The following is a 20,604-nucleotide window of genomic DNA, read 5'->3' on the forward strand; positions in this document are numbered from 1 at the left end:
ATGTTGGGACACCTGGGGAGGATTCCCCTCATGCCCTGTAACTCCGTCACTGCTAGTCAAACGTCGACCAAATCGCTGGTGTTGTTTCAATACTGCAGCTTAGCATCCATGACAGGTGGGAAGGGTGAAGGTTGGGTAAAAGCGTGGTGGAAAAGATCAGGGTCTCTATTTGCCAAAGGTACACATCAGCCAACTAAGTAACACCCTCTGTTGCATCAGTTTCAATAGTTAAAAAAGCTATCCCCCTCCAGTGGTGTGTTATGTAGGGGGAGGGGCAGTCAACAAGGTGCCATGCCACAGCCCCCCCCCCCCCAAAAAAAAAATTCCGTTTTTTGTAAATCATTGTGTAATCAGTCCAAAGCTTTGCATCTAAGCCACCTTTTCCTAAGAAGGGAAGGGTACCCCACCTCTTACACCCCTCCACAATGATGACATCCCCTGCATAGGGTGACAAAGGAGAGATCTTCCCAGTGTGCCAACAATTCTAGGTACGCCACTGTGCTTCAGACACACACCTTTAGCTTACTAATGATTATGCAGGAGGAAGAAAATTGCCTTATTACCCACAGTTGAGAGACATTCCACAGTAGCTGTGGATCCATCTATTCCCCAAAGAAGAGGTGCAAGGGTCCAAGAATGGTATGTTACACATATAGTGCTGGCATTACATGTCCCAGTTCTTCCTCTGACAGAGGTATACATACTAGTAGGCTCAATGAGTATGAGGTCAGAAGGGTTTACAACCCTGCACCCAAGGTCAATTAGAGGGCACAGGAAAATATGGCTTACAAAAATAGTTTGCAGTTTTCATAATATAAACGAAGGCTCCAAGACCCAGTGAAATAACTGTCCCTGAGCCCTGGCTGGCTCTTGATGCACCTGAATACTTTCATTCACGTTTCAGACTTCTTTTTTTAGAATGGCAAGGATGTTCTTTTAGCACAAAATCCAAAGAATAGGAATGGCTGCCACATCACACATCCACTATTTTATTATGGTAGAGAGGTTATCACCACTATACAAAATTTCAAACACAGTAACTCAAAGATTGCAGTGATAGCCAAGTGTGATTACAACATGACTCATATTTTCTTTTGACTATGTCACTGCAAATGTTCTTGTACTTCTAGGTTCTACTTGGTCTTCAGAACAGGTTAGGGTTACTGACAGCCTTTCATGTGTAATGGTGGCAATGTTTTCATCTCAGTGATTTGTAAACTTGAACTACATCTGCTAAAGAGTAAGTCTTAAGGAAAGATACTAGCAAACCTACACTAACAACAACTGTTGAGAAACGGACATCGGTAAAGCACTGAACAAGCTCAGTATGGTCCAGCACTGAGCATGCTCAGTATGGTCCAGTACTGAGCATGCTCAGTATGGTCCAGCACTGAGCAATAGAGAGTTGCAAACATGATTCACCTGAGCATCTTAGCAATAACTCACTGGTGAACATGAAAGAGAATATGTGTTGTTATACCAAATAGGATGTAAAGAACAACATCAAGAGAACACAGATGCAAGTACAGTTGAATGATATACATTGTATTTTGAACCCAAATCATGACAACAAAGCATTGCAGCCCTGCCAGTTAGCACACTAGTCTGGTATCTACAGTTGATTCTCATAGCAGGCAGAACTACATTAAACCATAGACCACTGTTATCAATCACCATGGTGACATCTTGATGTTAAGATATATGATGTTAGCTAAAATGTCTCACCATCAATTCTGTACATACATCCTGTCTGCAATGATCTTGTGTCATCCACACAGCAACAAGTATTTGAATACAAGGGTATCACCATCACAAATATAACATTAATTTGAAATAGGATAAGAAAATTGACCCACATACATATCCAGGGGGAAGCCACAATGCAGATGAACAATTCTCATGAAACTACATTAATGAAAGAGGAATGTCATTGGAGTAATCTGTCTGTACAAGTAGCTAAAGTACTACATGTCAATGTTACAGTACTAAATCTCATTTTAACAGACCTGTCATTGGACTAACCTGTCTGTACAAGTAGCTAAAGTACTACATGTCAATGTTACAGTACTAAATCTCATTTTAACAGACCTGTCATTGGACTAACCTGTCTGTACAAGTAGCTAAAGTACTACATGTCAATGTTACAGTACTAAATCTCATTTTAACAGACCTGTCATTGGACTAACCTGTCTGTACAAGTAGCTATAGTACTACATGTCAATGTTACAGTACTAAATCTCATTTTAACAGACCTGTCATTGAACTAACCTGTCTGTACAAGTAGCTATAGTACTACATGTCAATGTTACAGTACTAAATCTCATTTAACAGACCTGTCATTGGACTAACCTGTTTGTACAAGTAGCTAAAGTACTACATGTCAATGTTACAGTACTAAATCTCATTTTAACAGACCTGTCATTGGACTAACCTGTCTGTACAAGTAGCTATAGTAGCATGGTGACTTCGAAGTTCGGACACTTAAGACTTAAAACACCCCAAAACTAAATCTTCTGGTATAAATCATTTGAAAATATACTTCATAAGGTGGGAGAATTTTGTTATAGTACGATACACGGCCAAACTTTCTTTCCTGCAAACTGTTTTCACGTTGTTTTCCAAGAAGATTCTTCGTGATTGTGGAACTGGTATTTCTTTGCTAGAGTATTGCGAAGTTCGGACACGCAACCCACAGTGTGGCGCTGGTGATAAAATTGGTGGCGCAGTTGCTCTTTCAGTAATTATAACAGACTTCATAGATCTTGGTCATTTTATTGACAAATATGTAAGTAATTTCTTGCATGCGGGTCATTTTGGAGAGAAAATAACTGTAGCTTCGTACTTTTTGGTGAAATTTGACTCTTCCTGTAGATTTTCATGGTGAAATCGTGTATTTCTTAGGGTGTCCGAACCTCGCAGTATGCCGAACTTAGCAATACTGACTATACTACATGTCAATGTTACAGTACTAAATCTCATTTTAACAGACCTGTCATTGGACTAACCTGTCTGTACAAGTAGCTATAGTACTACATGTCAATGTTACAGTACTAAATCTCATTTTAACAGACCTGTCATTGAACTAACCTGTCTGTACAAGTAGCTATAGTACTACATGTCAATGTTACAGTACTAAATCTCATTTTAACAGACCTGTCATTGGACTAACCTGTCTGTACAAGTAGCTATAGTACTACATGTCAATGTTACAGTACTAAATCTCATTTTAGCAGACCTGTTATTGGACTAACCTGTCTGTACAAGTAGCTATAGTACTACATGTCAATGTTACAGTACTAAATCTCATTTTAGCAGACCTGTTATTGGACTAACCTGTCTGTACAAGTAGCTATAGTACTACATGTCAATGTTACAGTACTAAATCTCATTTTAGCAGACCTGTTATTGGACTAACCTGTCTGTACAAGTAGCTATAGTACTACATGTCAATGTTACAGTACTAAATCTCATTTTAGCAGACCTGTCATTGGACTAACCTGTCTGTACAAGTAGCTATAGTACTACATGTCAATGTTACAGTACTAAATCTCATTTTAACAGACCTGACATTTTGTTTATACTTTGTAACTCTTTGAATAACCACCTTGATAAGTCAATTTTCTGTATAACCTACCACTACATCGAAAATGAAACTATTCATCGGCACAACCGCACAGTAACATTAACAACCTTCCTTCAAGTCAAATGCAATTCCCAATTACTGCAGTAACTGAATATCAATAACAGTTTGCAGGTTTGGTGAAGACTTCCATTAGTGGTGATACCTTACACTGCATTTGTTCCAGAATACTGTGGTCATTGCAGATTTGAGAAGCCTGGTAACTTACTTATTCACAATTTGACAAAAAAATATGAATTTTTAGTCTTTTGATTTACAACCATGGTTAATTCAGGAAATTGAGGTTTACTTACAAGTTAATTGCACATGGCCTTAAGGTTATTTTTAAATGTACTTCATTACAACACACGTAAAGTTTCATTCGGACTACAGGAATAAATGGAGCTATTTGGTTAATACAGCTCTTTGATGTTCTTATCAACTAGATCAATATTTTTGTTTTTTTCATAGGACAGTTAAATTTATATCAATACATCAATGCAGCTAAGGATACTCGGGTGTTGAACTATAAATGCATACAAAACTTTGACCAGTTTTAATCAGTCTTAATATTTCCTCTAAGGGTAAAAACATGACACAAACATGATAACACTTCTGCAAAGAGCTGGCACTATAGCAGCTCAATTCTATGAATGACCTTAACTTTAAGAGAAGAATAAATGCCATGAGTCTAAGATATAGTGTAAATTTTTTACTCACTTTAACAAATGTGGATTATCATATGCAGTATATGGTGATTGTAATCTCATGTGTAGGTGATATGTAGGTGGCATGCAGGTAATGTATATATGTGATGTGTGTATCTGACATGTAGGCGGCATGTAGGTGATAAATGTATGTGATGTGTGTATCTGATATGGATGTTGCATGTAGGTGATGTATGTATGTGATGTGTGTATCTGATATGTAGGTTGCATGTAGGTGATGTATGCATGTGATGTGATTGTTATGTGTTTATGATGTATATAGGTGATGTATGTTTGTGTGTATGTATGGGTGTATGCAGGGTATATGGGTGTATGTGTGTATGTGATATGTGCCAGTGAGAATCAAAGGTCATTTAAAGCAACAATCAGATGTCAGACGTTTGTAACAATAAGGACGATTCATAAAGTACCGTTACTAAGGTATATAATTACTTATTGCATACAATACAATGGTTCAGATGTTAAACGTTACTGTTAGATACAATGATAATAAATCATGCTTGTAATATATGACTTTTCTTCAAAATAACAATGAATTGCCTGAATTAAAGATTCGTAAATTATGAACTAAAAAAGTGTTTCAAGGAGAAACAGACTCTACCTTTATCACTGTCCTCTGTGCAAGAGGGGCTTCGAATGAATACTTTTAACAAGCAATTAATTGTTGAGGTCCTTCAGATGCAGGCTGGACACTTGAGCAAGTCAGAAAATTACATCACAGAGCCACTATTGTTTTAATACTTAGTTCATTCTTTCTATATTACTATTTATTTTCTGTGATGGAGTTGGCATCTGAGGTGTTGTCAAAGTACTTCAGGTTTTTTAAATTCGGTTTTTCTTGAATTAACTTTTCACACATTTTCAGTTGATTCATAATTTGTAGTTATTTATATTTCATTAATTCTGCCAGCAGTGTGCTAATAGCATGCAGCCATACTGCTTGAACTCTACTCAGTCAGGAAGAGCACAGACAAGTGATCAACAATAAACAAACTCGGATAAGCATTTACAGTATCATACTCGGTTCAGATTATGATGTTTATCATAAGTTAATGCCTTGATGCAAATCAATGCATGGCACCCTTAATCCATATTGAGACATATCCTACATTTCAAGTGAAGCTTTGAGGTATATCCCAGATACTACAGACTACTGACAGTTAACTGGCCACCACAAACAACAATGAAGTAAGTCAGACTGAAATTTAAACAGAACCCTATATCACAAAACACCATTTGGCTTACTTTAATACACAATGATGGCATGCTCTTATCCAAATCTCATCCATCTATGAGAGTACAAATAGTCTACAGCATGCTACATCTTAAAGCACCTCTCATGATCCCCTCATTTATTGGTATCTACTATAGCTATGGTGCAGCAGAAGTACACAAACAGGTATTTATCTTCATAGATTATACTATATTATTAGGAAGACCAACATTTGTCCATAGAAACAGAATTAAAACACCCCCACAAATAAAACATTAATAACACAACTCAGGGCAATATTTGCTGGTACACTGATCCCACAAATAGAAATTAATAACAAACATGAGTAACAAATTTATCCCAAACATGAGTAATAAAACAACACACACAAATGCATGAGCATCTGTCACCCATGATACACAATTTCCTGTTTAGGTGAAGGTTTACCTCAGCTTCAGACCTAGTGTATATTCCATGCAGCACCTACAAACAAGGTGGATTTAAAATGGCTTAGCCTTATTATAAACTAGTCATTCTTCTTATCCTCGGTATCTTTGTCTTTGGTGGTCTCGTCTGGTCCAGCAATTTCTTCCACTGATGTTGTTGTACCGCCATTAGCTACATCACTCTCGGCTGTACCGGTGTGCATCTCACCAGTAGTCCCAAACTCATTAACACGTTTGTAATCGGTTGGGTAGATGTATCGCTGATACAAAAAGATGAGGAAGATCACATCTGAAGGAAAACAAAAAGTCCACAGTTTATTCTTCAGATTTCAGATTTTTTTTATATTTGTGAATATGCAAAAGTTGTCTATGTGCAAACAATCTTAATCCCAATTTTAATGGATCAAAGTGTTGAATATTGAAACTTTGTCAACTGTTTTATCGTAGTGAAGTAGTTGTTATTCACAAAGAGCTCAAGAATGCTGAAGAGTTTTGTCAACCTTTTTAAATTAACAATTAAATTTTTGATAAATCTATGGGCTGTTATCGGGCGGATAGCGGAATATTGGATATCGGCCAGAACCAATAGTGGCGATATTGGCACAACACTATTTTGCAGTATATTTCTGTTTTGTTCTTGAAGTTAATTTCAGGTGATAAATCAGTACTAAGACACCAAGGTGTAAACAAATCTTACCGTCTCTCAGACATCCAATTCGATACATAGTTGGCATCCGTATGACAAACGCAAAAATATCATCAATGAAGGTATTAAGAGCTTTGTAGGTGAGCATCCTCCATGGCAGATGAGCCACCGATTTCAGTTTGTAGTTAATAAACAGCTGGGGTGTCATCATGATAAACCCTGAGAATACAAATATAACAAAATAAATACAAACAATGGGGTGTCATCATGATAAACCCTGAGAATACAAATATAACAAAATAAATACAAACAATGGGGTGTCATCATGATAAACCCTGAGAATACAAATATAACAAAATAAATACAAACAATGGGGTGTCATCATGATAAACCCTGAGAATACAAATATAACAAAATAAATACAAACAATGGGGTGTCATCATGATAAACCCTGAGAATACAAATATAACAAAATAAATACAAACAATGGGGTGTCATCATGATAAACTCTGAGAATACAAATATAACAAAATAAATACAAACAATGGAGGTGTCATCATGATAAACCCTGAGAATACAAATATAACAATGAGGTGTCATCGTGATAAACCCTGAGAATACAAATAGAACAACATAACAACAAACAATGCAGGTGTCATCGTGATAAACCTTGAAAATACAAATATAACAAAATAACTACAAACAATGGAGGTGTCATCGTGGTACAACCTTAAGAATACAAATATAACAATATAACTATAAACAATGCGGGTGTCACCATGATAAACCCTGAGAATACAAATATAACAAAATAACTACAAACAATGCATGTCATTGTGATAAATCCTGAGAATACAAATATTACAACATAACTAAAACAATGGCAAGTCATCATGATCTAATTAATTCATTTTATTCCTTTTCATATAAAGGTTGGTTATTCAATGACATTATCAACTACCCATCCTAGAATAATATCTGTGGAAGTGAAGGTTTAACCAGAACATCTCTCTAATACACAATGATGAATAAAATTATCAAAGCACATTCATGCCATGAAGTCAACTTACCAAAAGTTAGAAGAAAACCATAGAGCATATTGAGTACAAATGAATACCAGCCTTTGTGTTCCTGGTAGAGGAGGGCGTAGACTGCATAACACCCAAGTAAAGGATACAGTAACCAGGAAAGGTACTTGAAAGCTTGCTGCAATATAAAAACAACATGGCTAACAAGATAATGAAGGGAAATGGACAGGCAGTGCACTGAAAGAGAAACACCTTCACACTGACAACTTAAATTCATTCTGCTAGGATCAATCCTGCTAGGATCGAAACGTTACCTCTTACTTATTGAAGGGAAACCAACAGGCAGTGCACTGAAAGATAAAACACCCTTGACACTGACAACTTTAACTCATCCTGCTCGGATCGAAGATCCTACTAGGATCGATCCTACTAGGATCGTACTGCTCGGACCGAAACGTCAGGCCCTCTAACTTAATGAAGGGAAACCAACAGGCAGTGGACTGAAAGATAAACACCTTCACACTGACAACCACATCCTGCTAAGATTGAAGACCCTACTTGGATCGATCCTGCTAGTATCAAAGATCCTACTAGGATCGATCCTGCTAGGATCGAAACGTCAGGCCCTCTGGGAAACCAACAGGCAGTGGACTGAATGATAAACACCTTCATACTGACAACTCATAGCAACATAACTCTCAGAAAATGATATCAAAAGTATTTAAAGGTTTCCCAGAAAATTCAAAAGGATGTAATACCCAACATTCTAAAGATTGAAAACTTCCTGGAAACCACAATGGGAAGGTAAAGAAAACAGAGGGCAGTATACAACTTACCATATCATACTCTTTAGTAGCACTAGCAGTGTATGATTCTTTGTCTGTGAATGTCAGTTTTGGTATAAATCCAAATAACATTTCATTTCGATCAAACTGGAAAGGAATGAAAACAGAGACATATTTATTAAATTAACCAACAATTCTATGTATAAACAAGAGATATATGAATAACCAGTGTGGGGGAACATTTCATTATGACGTGTGTAATTAAGTTCATGATATTAGACGATCTATGTAACAATGTTGTAAAATAACACAACACCAATTTATTTATGAGAAATGTTGATTGGATAGGAAATGTATCTATATGGGATAAACTATAGTTGCTCTGGGGAGACTTAAAAGTTTTAACCAGATAAGATACTTCCCCTAACAAAGTTACTACCCCTTAAAGGAAATGAAGTTAACCATTAAGGACAAGTGGAGTCTGATTTTGGTACAAAGCAAAGAAGATTATGACCTATTCTTGAGCAGCACTGGACACCATATCCTCTTAGTCATTCCCAGAACAGACTTACGATGTAATACTACAATAGATCTACACAGAGTAACATTGGAATACAGGAAGATGGTTGCACCATGAAACAAACAGTTTACTATAGTTAAATTAGGTTCAACAAAACTAGATAAAAGTTATACCTTAACGGTACAGACTTTGGTTATCTTCCAGCAATCTATCAGTAGCCCTACAAACACACCAACTTTAACGACAAAATTAGTATCGTTGTCCATAATATAGAGCAGCACCACCAGAGACTGGAAAACACCGAAGAACACCGAACGAACTGAAAGACCCTCCAAGGACTTACGATTATTCCAGAATTGAATATCTGAAAAATATGGCCAGATTAACAATTAAAATAAGCATTCTAACTGGTCAGAGAGATCATGTCAAAGATGAAATAAATACATTGGGTGTATCATGTTGCTAACTACACTACAAGTCTTATCAGTTTGTAATCACTTAATTATTCAAGGATGATCTTTTTAGTTTAATATGTCAATGTCCAAGAAAAAAAGGAATATTGAGTGCAAGTAATGTTTCTATGGCTATTCTGGGTTTTAAGATACTCTCCTTTAAAGTATGCTACATCTCTGAAATGCTAAATTGGCGATGAAATTATTTTTGATGAAATTCATTGTTTTATAAATTCTAATAACTGAAGTAAAAAACAGCAAACTTGGATGACTTTAAACACCATTTGTCCTTGACAACAAGTAATGCATTGTAATCATGTCATTTGTGAGGTTTTAATAGTCTTGGTATCTTTTCCCATTGAGTTTGTGTTGCATCTGAAGAACTAACCTAATGATATTTATATTAGATATATTGTTCATTAACTTTAATTGATCATTGTAAGCTATTAAAAGGTTCATTTCTCTAAAATTAAAATGTTTTTAGGAATAAAACCTGACTGATAGCAATGTTTTGCAATGGTCTATCAAAACTAACTTTTAATTAAAATTTAATCTTAATGATATTTATTATGATGACCAAATATTTCACATTGGTAAAAGTGCATTCCATTAGTCATAATTCTTACTATGATGTAATACAGCAATAAAATGGTAAAATAAAAACCATTACACTTAATGGGGATATTTAATCCATAAGGCTTGATTTCACATCTGATAGAAAGACAATTAAGTCTTTATACTTTGCATGTACCCAGGATAATATTCTTAAGTTAAATGCCCGCCCGCCCCACTCCCTAGTGATTTGACATAGGTGAGACATCTGTTTAATACTGCTTGCTCATCACTAATCTACAGTTTTCTCTAAAAAAATCGTATGCAACTTTTACTGCACTCACCATTTTTAAAGGCAAGAAACTCAAACACACTGTGGACAATTGACACAACAAATGTAAGCCCCAGAAGGTATGGGTTTGTGTCCAACATAGCTCTCTGAAAAGATAAACATTAAAATTGAAATATAACATAGAACTTAATAAAATAATATATTGGAGATGAAATTTACACGGGTAATGATCACAAACGCCACATAGTTAGTATTAGTTTTGATAGTTATCAAGTACTGGCTTCTCAGTACCATATGGTTGGGGAACATGTACTGATTGTTCATCAGTACTATATATATGGGAGAGTAGCATCTACAGAATATTCATATCAGCCGATCATTTTGAATAAAGATGGCAGGCCAAAGATTAAAGTTCTCCAGATTTTGATAGTTTTAATTGTTTTCCAAACCCAACCAAGACACTCATCAATTGTAAGCCAAGCCACTGATCAGGAAACTGTGTCTAGGATAAACTACAAAACCAGTCTTTGAACCTGTCAGATAACACATTACTACAGTTAACCATGGGTTAAATAATCATGAAGTTACAAATACTATGGGATTAATAAAGTTCACCAAGAAGTTATACCAATTAACTAGTTCATTAGTACTTAACAAATCCTATCTGACTCAAAATTGATTCCCTACAATCCATAATGACCTCTCAACCTTGAGCTGTGTAGTTACCCTATTTCTGTTGATTTTGTCATTAAATGTCCTACCTTAAGGCCATCTTCTTCCTCGTCATCTCCTTGCCCTCCCGCCTCCCCTAGAAGTGTGCTCCACTGGTTCTTCATAGTCTGAGCAGCATAAAACTGAAGTTTCATCAGAGACATTGGAGTGAATGTCAATTCTAATGTCAACTCTCTATGGAATACGAAAAAAATGCTTTGTCTGTCATTCAAACCAACAACAGCAAACATCTCTAAACAGTCTTGAACTTTCACAAGTTAAATTCAAGCTACATGCAATACAGCAGCTAACTAGAAATTTCTTAATGACATCGAAATATATTTCAATTTTATGTTTTCAAAATTTACAAAAAACAATTGGATGTTATAACTTAAGATCACAAAGTACTGAGGTTGCTGTGTGATACAGATCTGCCAAGCATTTGTGGTAATTCCAATAGTGTAGTACTACAGCTATAACATAACAGATATTCTATGACACAACCAAAGGAATAGGTTAAAAAATCAACAGAGTCCCTCTGCAATGAACTAGTCTCTGCTACTCTTTTCACATATTTAACATTGTATGTCATATATAGTCTATATTCCCTTTAGTATTGTGCTATACCAGTCACAGTAACATTGTTAGTAGTCAGCACTGTCCCTCTGGCATGAACTAGTCTATAGTTCTCTTTTCACATTTTTTACATTATTAAACAAGCTGATTATTAAACAAGTTTATTGAACTTGATTACCTGATTATTAAACAACATTATTAAACAAGTTATTAAACAAGCTGATATTTCTTTCATTTAATTACTCCACCAGTCTTTCAGGAAACACATTCATGTTTACCAAGACCTCATGTTCATTTAATCAGAACAGCTTTGACATTTGATACTATGATGTTAATCAAGTAAGACAGTACTTACGGAGTTGTTTGATTGATTGGCATGTAATCCGAGTTGAGGTTCCAGTAATCATTAACAAAGATGATTGGATAGTAATCTCCATTGTAGAATGTCATCACTTCAAACCAAAACAAACATAATCCACTCTCATAATCCAGAAAAATTAGAAACATTATCTTTACAAAGTCACAAGCAGACTTATTTCTGTCTGTGAGATGAACCTTGGATAACTTGACAAACAAAAGAATGTCACACCAGTAATTTATTGTACAGCAATGACACTTTTAATAAAGAAAGTCCCCTTACAGTAAAGTAGTGTACAGCAATGACACTTTGAAGAAAGAAATTCCCCTTACTGTAAAGTTGTGTACAGCAATGACACTCTTAATAAAGAAAGTCCCCTTACAGTAAAGTAGTGTACAGCAATGACACTTTGAAGAAAGAAAGTCCCCTTACTGTAAAGTTGTATACAGCAATGACACTCTTAATAAAGAAAGTCCCCTTACAGTAAAGTAGTGTACAGCAATGACACTTTTAATAAAGAAAGTCCCCTTACAGTAAAGTAGTGTACAGCAATGCCACTTTTAATAAAGAAAGTCCCCTTACAGTAAAGTAGTGTACAGCAATGACACTTTTAATAAAGAAAGTCCCCTTACTGTAAAGTTGTGTACAGCAATGACACTTTTTAGAAAGAAAGTCCGCTTTCATGGAGACTGAAACCATATGATCATGTTCATGTCCCATCAAGTGAGTATCACACATATATATGTAACACAACAACACTGGTTCTCCACAGAAACTACCAAATTGCATACCTGAATTGCATACCTGAATTGCTCTGAATTGCATACCACTTCTAGATCAAATTTCTGTTGTGAGTTTCTCCAATGTCTAGCTTGCCCGTTCCTAAGGGATTTTGCGTAAGTTGCTATGGTAACAATTGAAAGACATTGCTTCCCATAAGTGCACAAAATACCCATTGATTATTGTAGCTGTGTTACATTAGAGACAATATTTAGTTACTTACATTTATCTAATGGTTGTGGTACAGAGCCCTCTCTGAACGGTGTGTGGTCATCCACCAGAGCAATCGTTAGGTTAGGATGCCAATGGGATAAAATTTGTACTGGCCCTTCTGTTTCAGCACTCTGCAACAAACAGGCAATAGAACAACAATTCAAAATATGAGCATTGAAAAGGATGTTACCTTTCAAAGGATTGGTGAAAATCAGAGTAACTATGAAACATTTGTCCAAAATAACTCAACTGTATGAGCAATCATGACTCACTGTTTCCAACGTATGATACAAATAGAAGTACAATGAGCCTTGCCCCTGATGTAGACTGATCCCTGTCAAAGATACATACTGATCCCTGCCCCTGATGTAGACTGATCCCTGTCAAAGATACATACTGATCCCTGCCCCTGATGTAGACTGATCCCTGTCAAAGATACATACTGATCCCTGCCCCTGATGTAGACTGATCCCTGCCCATGATGTACAATGATCCCTGTCAAAGATACATACTGATCCCTGCCCCTGATGTAGACTGATCCCTGCCCCTGATGTAGACTGATCCCTGTCAAAGATACAGACTGATCCCTGCCCCTGATGTAGACTGATCCCTGCCCCTGATGTAGGCTGATCCCTGCCCATGATGTACAATGATCCCTGTCAAAGATACATACTGATCCCTGCCCCTGATGTAGACTGATCCCTGTCAAAGATACATACTGATCCCTGCCCCTGATGTAGACTGATCCCTGTCAAAGATACATACTGATCCCTGCCCCTGATGTAGACTGATCCCTGCCCATGATGTACAATGATCCCTGTCAAAGATACATACTGATCCCTGCCCCTGATGTAGACTGATCCCTGCCCCTGATGTAGACTGATCCCTGTCAAAGATACAGACTGATCCCTGCCCCTGATGTAGACTGATCCCTGTCAAAGATACATACTGATCCCTGCCCCTGATGTAGACTGATCCCTGCCCATGATGTACAATGATCCCTGTCAAAGATACATACTGATCCCTGCCCCTGATGTAGACTGATCCCTGTCAAAGATACATACTGATCCCTGCCCCTGATGTAGACTGATCCCTGTCAAAGATACATACTGATCCCTGCCCCTGATGTAGACTGATCCCTGCCCATGATGTAGACTGATCCCTGTCAAAGATACATACTGATCCCTGCCCCTGATGTAGACTGATCCCTGCCCCTGATGTAGACTGATCCCTGTCAAAGATACAGACTGATCCCTGCCCCTGATGTAGACTGATCCCTGCCCCTGATGTAGACTGATCCCTGCCCATGATGTACAATGATCCCTGTGCAAGATACAGACTGATCCATGCCCATGATGTAGACTGATCCCTGCCCAAGATACAGACTGATCCCGGTCCAAGTTACAGACTGATCCCTGCCCCTGATGTAGATTGATCCCTGCCCCTGATGTAGGCTGATCCCTGCCCATGATGTACAATGATCCCTGTGCAAGATACAGACTGATCCATGCCCATGATGTAGACTGATCCCTGCCCAAGATACAGACTGATCCCGGTCCAAGATACAGACTGATCCCTGCCCCTGATGTAGACTGATCCCTGCCCCTGATGTAGGCTGATCCCTGCCCATGATGTACAATGATCCCTGTGCAAGATGCAGACTGATCCATGCCCATGATGTAGACTGATCCCTGCCCAAGATACAGACTGATCCCGGTCCAAGATACAGACTGATCCCTGCCCCTGATGTAGGCTGATCCCTGCCCCTGATGTACAATGATCCCTGTGCAAGATACAGATTGATCCCTGCCCATGATGTAAACTGATCACTGTCCCTGGTGTAGACTGATCCCTGCCCCTGATGTCGACTGATCCCTGCCCCTGATGTAGACTTATCCCTGCCCCAGATGATCACTTTCCATGACATAAAGATTCTTCTTTCTTATTACAACCACTTCACTATTATGCTACAGATAAGTCAATCATAGTACAAATCTCTCTTCTATGACTAACCTTGATTAAATCAGGACTTGCATCAGTCTCTCCTGTCAGTAAATTCTTTGTCTTGAGGTATTTCCTCTTCTTGAATTTATTGAGTTCTTTAAAGGTAAAATAAATATGGCATAAATGCATTGTGTGCTGGATACAGTACAATGAATTTTAAATGTTGACTGACAAGGCATTGCACAGATTAATGAGAAACACAAAATTAAAGTTAACCAAAGAAGCAGGATTGTGAAATAACCAAGCAGAAAGACTGTCAAATAACCAAGCAGAGGACTGTCAAATAACCAAGCAAGACTGTGAAATAACCAAGCAGAGGATTGTCAAATAACCAAGCAGAGGACTGTCAAGTAACCAAGCAGAAGGACTGTCAAATAACTAAGCAGGACTGTCAAATAACTAAGCAGGACTGTCAAATAACCAAGCAGAGGACTATCAAATAACTAAGCAGGACTGTCAAATAACTAAGCAGAAGGACTGTCAAGTAACCAAGCAGAAGGACTGTCAAATAACCAAGCAGAAGGACTGTGAAATAACCAAGCAGAGGACTGTCAAGTAACCAAGCAGAAGGACTGTGAAATAGCCAAGCAGAAGGACTGTCAAATAACCAAGCAGAAGGACTGTCAAATAACCAAGCAGAAGGACTGTCAAATAACCAAGCAGAAGACTGTCAAATAACCAAGCAGAGGGACTGTCAAATAAATAACCAAGCAGAAGTACTGTCAAATAACTAAGCAGAGGGAATGTCAAATAACCAAGCAGAGGACTGTCAAATAACCAAGCAGAGGACTGTCAAATAACCAAGCAGGACTGTCAAATAACCAAGCAGAGGACTGTCAAGTAACCAAGTAGAAGGACTGTCAAATAACCAAGCAGAAGGACTGTGAAATAACCAAGCAGAGGACTGTCAAGTAACCAAGCAGAAGGACTGTGAAATAGCCAAGCAGAAGGACTGTCAAATAACCAAGCAGAAGAATGTCAAATAACCAAGCAGAGGGACTGTCAAATAAATAACCAAGCAGAAGTACTGTCAAATAACTAAGCAGAGGGAATGTCAAATAACCAAGCAGAGGACTGTCAAATAACCAAGCAGAGGACTGTCAAATAACCAAGCAGAAGGACTGTCAAATAACCAAGCAGAAGGACTGTCAAATAACCAAGCAGAAGGACTGTCAAATAACCAAGCAGAGGACTGTCAAGTAACCAAGCAGAAGGACTGTCAAATAACCAAGCAGAAGGACTGTCAAATAACCAAGCAGGACTGTCAAATAACCAAGCAGAAGGACTGTCAAATAGCCAAGCAGAGGACTGTCAAATAACCAAGCAGGACTTGGTTATTTGATATTCATGGCCAATTACAATGCCTTCATATGATTGGGATAATATTTACAGTCCTTACAGAATCAAACCACTCCAGAGATGTCATACTCACGTTTTGTTATAGAAAATGTGTATTTCTTTGAGTATTTGCCCTTCTTACTTGGATCTGGTGAGTAATTAACCTTTGTGAAGTATACATGTGCATAAATGCTGCCATTGTTCATCATAGCCTATGAAAGGAAAGAGAATCAAGTGGTTTTTAGAGTAAACAGAATACATTAACATAATTAGTGAGGAGGAATGCATATTCCACTCTCATGTGACAACAAATCTTGGAGATCATACACAAAAATGGTATTTGTCAGGGGATAGAGGACACAGGGCTACATTGATACAAGGTTCACAAAATAACCGTCCTAACTTGGAACTTGTTATACCATATCTTAAACTGCATAACAATGTCAGCAAACGTACTGAAAGAGATCAATAGTAATACAAAGTATTAGTATAGCTTAATGATGGCCAAGGTGAGAGAAATTTACAATGGCTCCATGATAACCCATTCCTGTGATGATCACATATACACACTATATCACATATACAACAAGTATACACACTGGTATAGATTAAGTATTCTCTTTTGACCAAGTGTTTAGTAAAGTTCAAGGAAGGCTGTTATCTTTACTGCCATCTGGGCTCCAGTGATGGCCATTTAACAGCCATACCTGACTGACTAGAGTGTACTGGGGCATCTGAACATAAATACTGAGGGAGGTAAAGAAACCCATCTCAGTATCACTGTACATGTACAGCAACTGTCATGAATATATTCTATGCAATCAACAATTAAAAAATTAACCATATTTCTTAATGGACAAACCAGAATAACCCACCCAGATTCTGTATATCCACTGCATAGCAACAGGTCAACGACATTAACTGACACATACCTCATTAGAAGTCACACATACCTCATTAGAAGTCACACATACCTCATACAATACCTCATCAATACTCACACATAACTCATTAGAAGTCACACATACCTCTTCAGAAGTCACACATACCTAATTAGAAGTCATACATACCTCATTTGAAGTCATACATACCCCATAATTAGTAGTCACACATACCTTATACAATACCTCATGAGAAGTCACACATACCTCATACAATACCTCATCAATAGTCACACATACCTCATTAGAAGTCACACATACCTCATTAGAAGTCATACAAACCTCATTAGAAGTCACACATACCTCATACAATACCTCATCAATAGTCACACATACCTCATTAGAAGTCACACATACCTCATTTGAAGTCACACATACCTCATTAGAAGTCATACAAACCTCATTAGAAGTCACACATACCTAATACAATACCTCATCAATAGTCAAACATCACTCATTGGTAGTCACACATACCTCATTAGTAGTCACACATACCTCAGTGGCTGGAATAACATCAGTGTATGTCACAGACCCATCACCATTAGGACCACTTGTCCAGTCACCATACTCAAGGTTGTCATATTCCCAAAAGAGTTTATCTGGATTAGTGAAATCACTGAAAAATTCTTCTTCTGAGATGAAAACTTTCATATCCTGTGAAAATAAAGAAACAGTAAGAAGTGAGTGCCTACTTAATATTTTTCATACGACCAAGGATTACTTACACATCCTCATAAAAGAGCATTCACAATCGAAAGCATCAAACCCAATCATCAATTCTGAAATATTTTTGAACATTTTGTGTCTTCACAGGTTCTATATTATTTGGTACTGCAACATGACAAAAAAGAAAATCAGACATGAAAATAAGAAAATACTAAACAACAAGTACTTAACCATGAGGTTTTCTCCCAGTACTTCTTACATGAGTTACTTTCTCACAGACTCACAGCAATCTTCAAAGGTTTTATATTCTCATTGCTTGATAAAGAAAAGTGCATATAGTACAGACCACATTAATGCTATTACTGACCAAAAGTGTTCCTTTATCAAATAAATTCACTCCAACTTTAACATTTGCTGGGGCTTCTCCTTCCTTCCCTGGCTCTGTTGTTGGTGATGTACCTCTTTTGAATAAATTCATGATCATGTAGAAAACAAAAATGCGAAATGCAACGCTTTTGAGGGTCTGCCACACAGTTTGCTGAGGTTGTTGCTGGGGTTGTGCTGCACCATCTTGGTTTGGCTGATAAAAATAAAGAAAGAAAGAATGAAGAATAGAAAGAACTAGCTAAAAGATTCCTTTAGTCATAAAAATGAATTGTACTTATTCTTCTAAGAGATAATGATCTTTCTTGCAATGCCATGAATATTATATTGTTTACAAACCAAACAAACTTTCTATTTTCATTTATAATAATTCTCATCATAATTAGTAATGTAAATACATGTCAGCATTGGAAGATATTAAGATCATTTAGAAATAAGTGTTAGTATGAGTGACTTTTATAACAGTGGTAAATACTTTCAAGTAAAATGAATGGATTGGAATGGAGTGAGAATTTAAAGATTTGGGGAAATAAGAGGTGTGATAGGTCATTACTCCTTAGAAAATATAAGAATGATTAATCTAATATTTTTTCTGCACTTCTTGACTTACTTTGATGAACTAAATGTAATAAAATATGCTATAATACAACCCTTCTAGTATTACCCAACATTCATTTCATACAAATCAATATTCTTATATAGCAGGTTCTGTGGTTTAGCAGTACCCTTCAATAGTTTCACTGTAGCAATTTTGTTTGTTTTGTTGAAGGCTGCGTATAAAGGCCTACCGTAGGACTAAAGTAAACTTGTGTATGTAAAGGTAGTCATAATTTAACATTCAGTTTCTAATGAAGCTAGACTTGTATTACTCATTAGGCACACTTTAATTTAGGGAACACAAAAAATTAACTGTACTGTTCTATATTAAATGAAGCCGAGGCCTAGGGCCTATATCAATTATCATGTGCAAAACAATGACCTATGCCTAGGATAAAGTTTCTATGCTGTTGCAGCACGATAGGATATGATGTCATGAATTTTAGAAGTTGAAACAAAGCTTCAATAATTTATTGAGCAAGCCCGTTTGCTAGATATCTTTCAAAATACCTGTTCCACTGCACCGTTTCCATCATCCGGTACAACAATTTGACTTGCCTCAGTACTCGCCATACTAGCGTTACAAGAAGTTTTTCTTGTGAAAACAATCGTCCTGAATAGCTGAGTAGTATGTTCTGATATGTATAGCTTGTGTGGTGTATGCTGTTCGTAGAGTATAGGCTAGGCACTTATAGTACTTTATACTTGTATAGGCTTTAGTGTATTTTACATATGATGTCACATGCTGTACACCGCAGGTTTCGACATCGCACATAAGTATCATGCACCGTAAATACCGAGTGTTTCATGAAAACGCAAACGACCAGTTTGCTGCCCTCGCTCAGGTGATTACCAAAAACAGAGCTGTATATAACATATGACTGGCCGAAACGTTCTTCAAACCATGGAGCTATATGGCGGGCCATCAGTTTCAAAGTCTCGAATTAAACTGGTATAAGCCAATTTAAATCGACAATTAACCAGTTTAAATTGATGATATGTCAATTTAAATCGGTAGAAGCCAATTTAAGCTGCTAAAAACTGATATGTGTCGAAGGAAATTAGTATATGTCGAATTAAATCGGTATATGTCGATTCCCCACGATTTGAGCCATTCCGTAATAGTAATTTAGTCACTTTCCAAGGCCGCTAGAGCACAGGCATCTCCTAACCAACATATGGTAGCTGATGGCTTGGGCCGGCTAGTACAGCACATTCAACTTTTGCCACCATGAGTGTTTATATTTGAGCTAGAACAGCTCGAAGGTTAGTATCGTGCTCCATAATCCGTCTGCCAGATCTCGCTACGGAATCGTCTTGTTTCACTCAGGAATGCTTTAAAGGTCTACGGTAAAGACCCCAACTATAGCAAGCTATCGTGGAAAAGTTTGTTGAGATTACTTAATCGACCTGCCTTAGTCGTAAAATGACCTATTTTAAATAATTAGTCTGCAACGCCTGCCACATATTTTTTTTTTTTATATGAGGGTCTTTGTGTGAACGTGTATGATTAACTACACTGTAGACATGAACATATTTCCACACAGAGTTACACAAAGAGCTTAATGGTGTTAAGAAGCTATGCAGGTTAATTGTGGAGCCTGGGGTCGATTTACGACCGTGGCAAGTCGATTACCGTAATCACAAAACTTTCTAGCTATAGCGTGCTATAATTCGAGCCAATAAAGCAGATCTTTAAATCATCTTCATTCAAAAGTTTTGAACCATCAGTAGTTTATTTCATCCTCTACACAC

General features: G+C 37.2%; 1 protein-coding gene across 2 annotated transcripts; it reads right to left on the minus strand.

Annotated features, from left to right (window-relative positions):
• Positions 1–1,529: 1,529 nt before the first annotated feature.
• On the minus strand, positions 1,530–19,624 carry LOC139970672 (putative lipid scramblase CLPTM1). Of its 2 annotated transcripts, XM_071976558.1 has the most exons (14): positions 19,360–19,622; positions 18,236–18,448; positions 17,698–17,856; positions 16,356–16,473; positions 14,933–15,018; positions 12,930–13,050; positions 11,924–12,020; positions 11,043–11,187; positions 10,334–10,427; positions 9,159–9,349; positions 8,517–8,612; positions 7,723–7,858; positions 6,704–6,871; positions 1,530–6,295 (listed from the first exon to the last, which is right to left on the minus strand). In XM_071976558.1, exons 1-14 carry the CDS (start codon positions 19,420–19,422, stop codon positions 6,087–6,089), a joined length of 1,896 nt encoding a protein of 631 aa, XP_071832659.1. In that variant the 5' UTR covers positions 19,423–19,622; the 3' UTR covers positions 1,530–6,086. The 2 variants fall into 2 exon arrangements, with proteins under 2 accessions (XP_071832659.1, XP_071832660.1); XM_071976559.1 differs by lacking the exons at positions 1,530–6,295; positions 6,704–6,871 and adding an exon at positions 7,090–7,220 and having other exon boundaries at positions 19,360–19,624.
• Positions 19,625–20,604: the final 980 nt, after the last annotated feature.

The sequence above is a fragment of the Apostichopus japonicus genome, chromosome 8 (genome assembly GCF_037975245.1).
Source record: "Apostichopus japonicus isolate 1M-3 chromosome 8, ASM3797524v1, whole genome shotgun sequence".
Classification (NCBI taxonomy): domain Eukaryota; kingdom Metazoa; phylum Echinodermata; class Holothuroidea; order Aspidochirotida; family Stichopodidae; genus Apostichopus; species Apostichopus japonicus.

Coding starts and splice junctions, on each gene's coding strand:
- LOC139970672 (XM_071976558.1), bottom strand. CDS start 19,422: ATGGCGAGTACTGAGGCAAGTCAAATTGTTGTACCGGATGATGGAAAC. Junction 18,449..19,359: donor GAAACGGTGCAGTGGAACAG/GTATTTTGAAAG, acceptor TATTTTTATCAG/CCAAACCAAGATGGTGCAGC. Junction 7,859..8,516: donor CTACTAAAGAGTATGATATG/GTAAGTTGTATA, acceptor TTTATATTGCAG/CAAGCTTTCAAGTACCTTTC.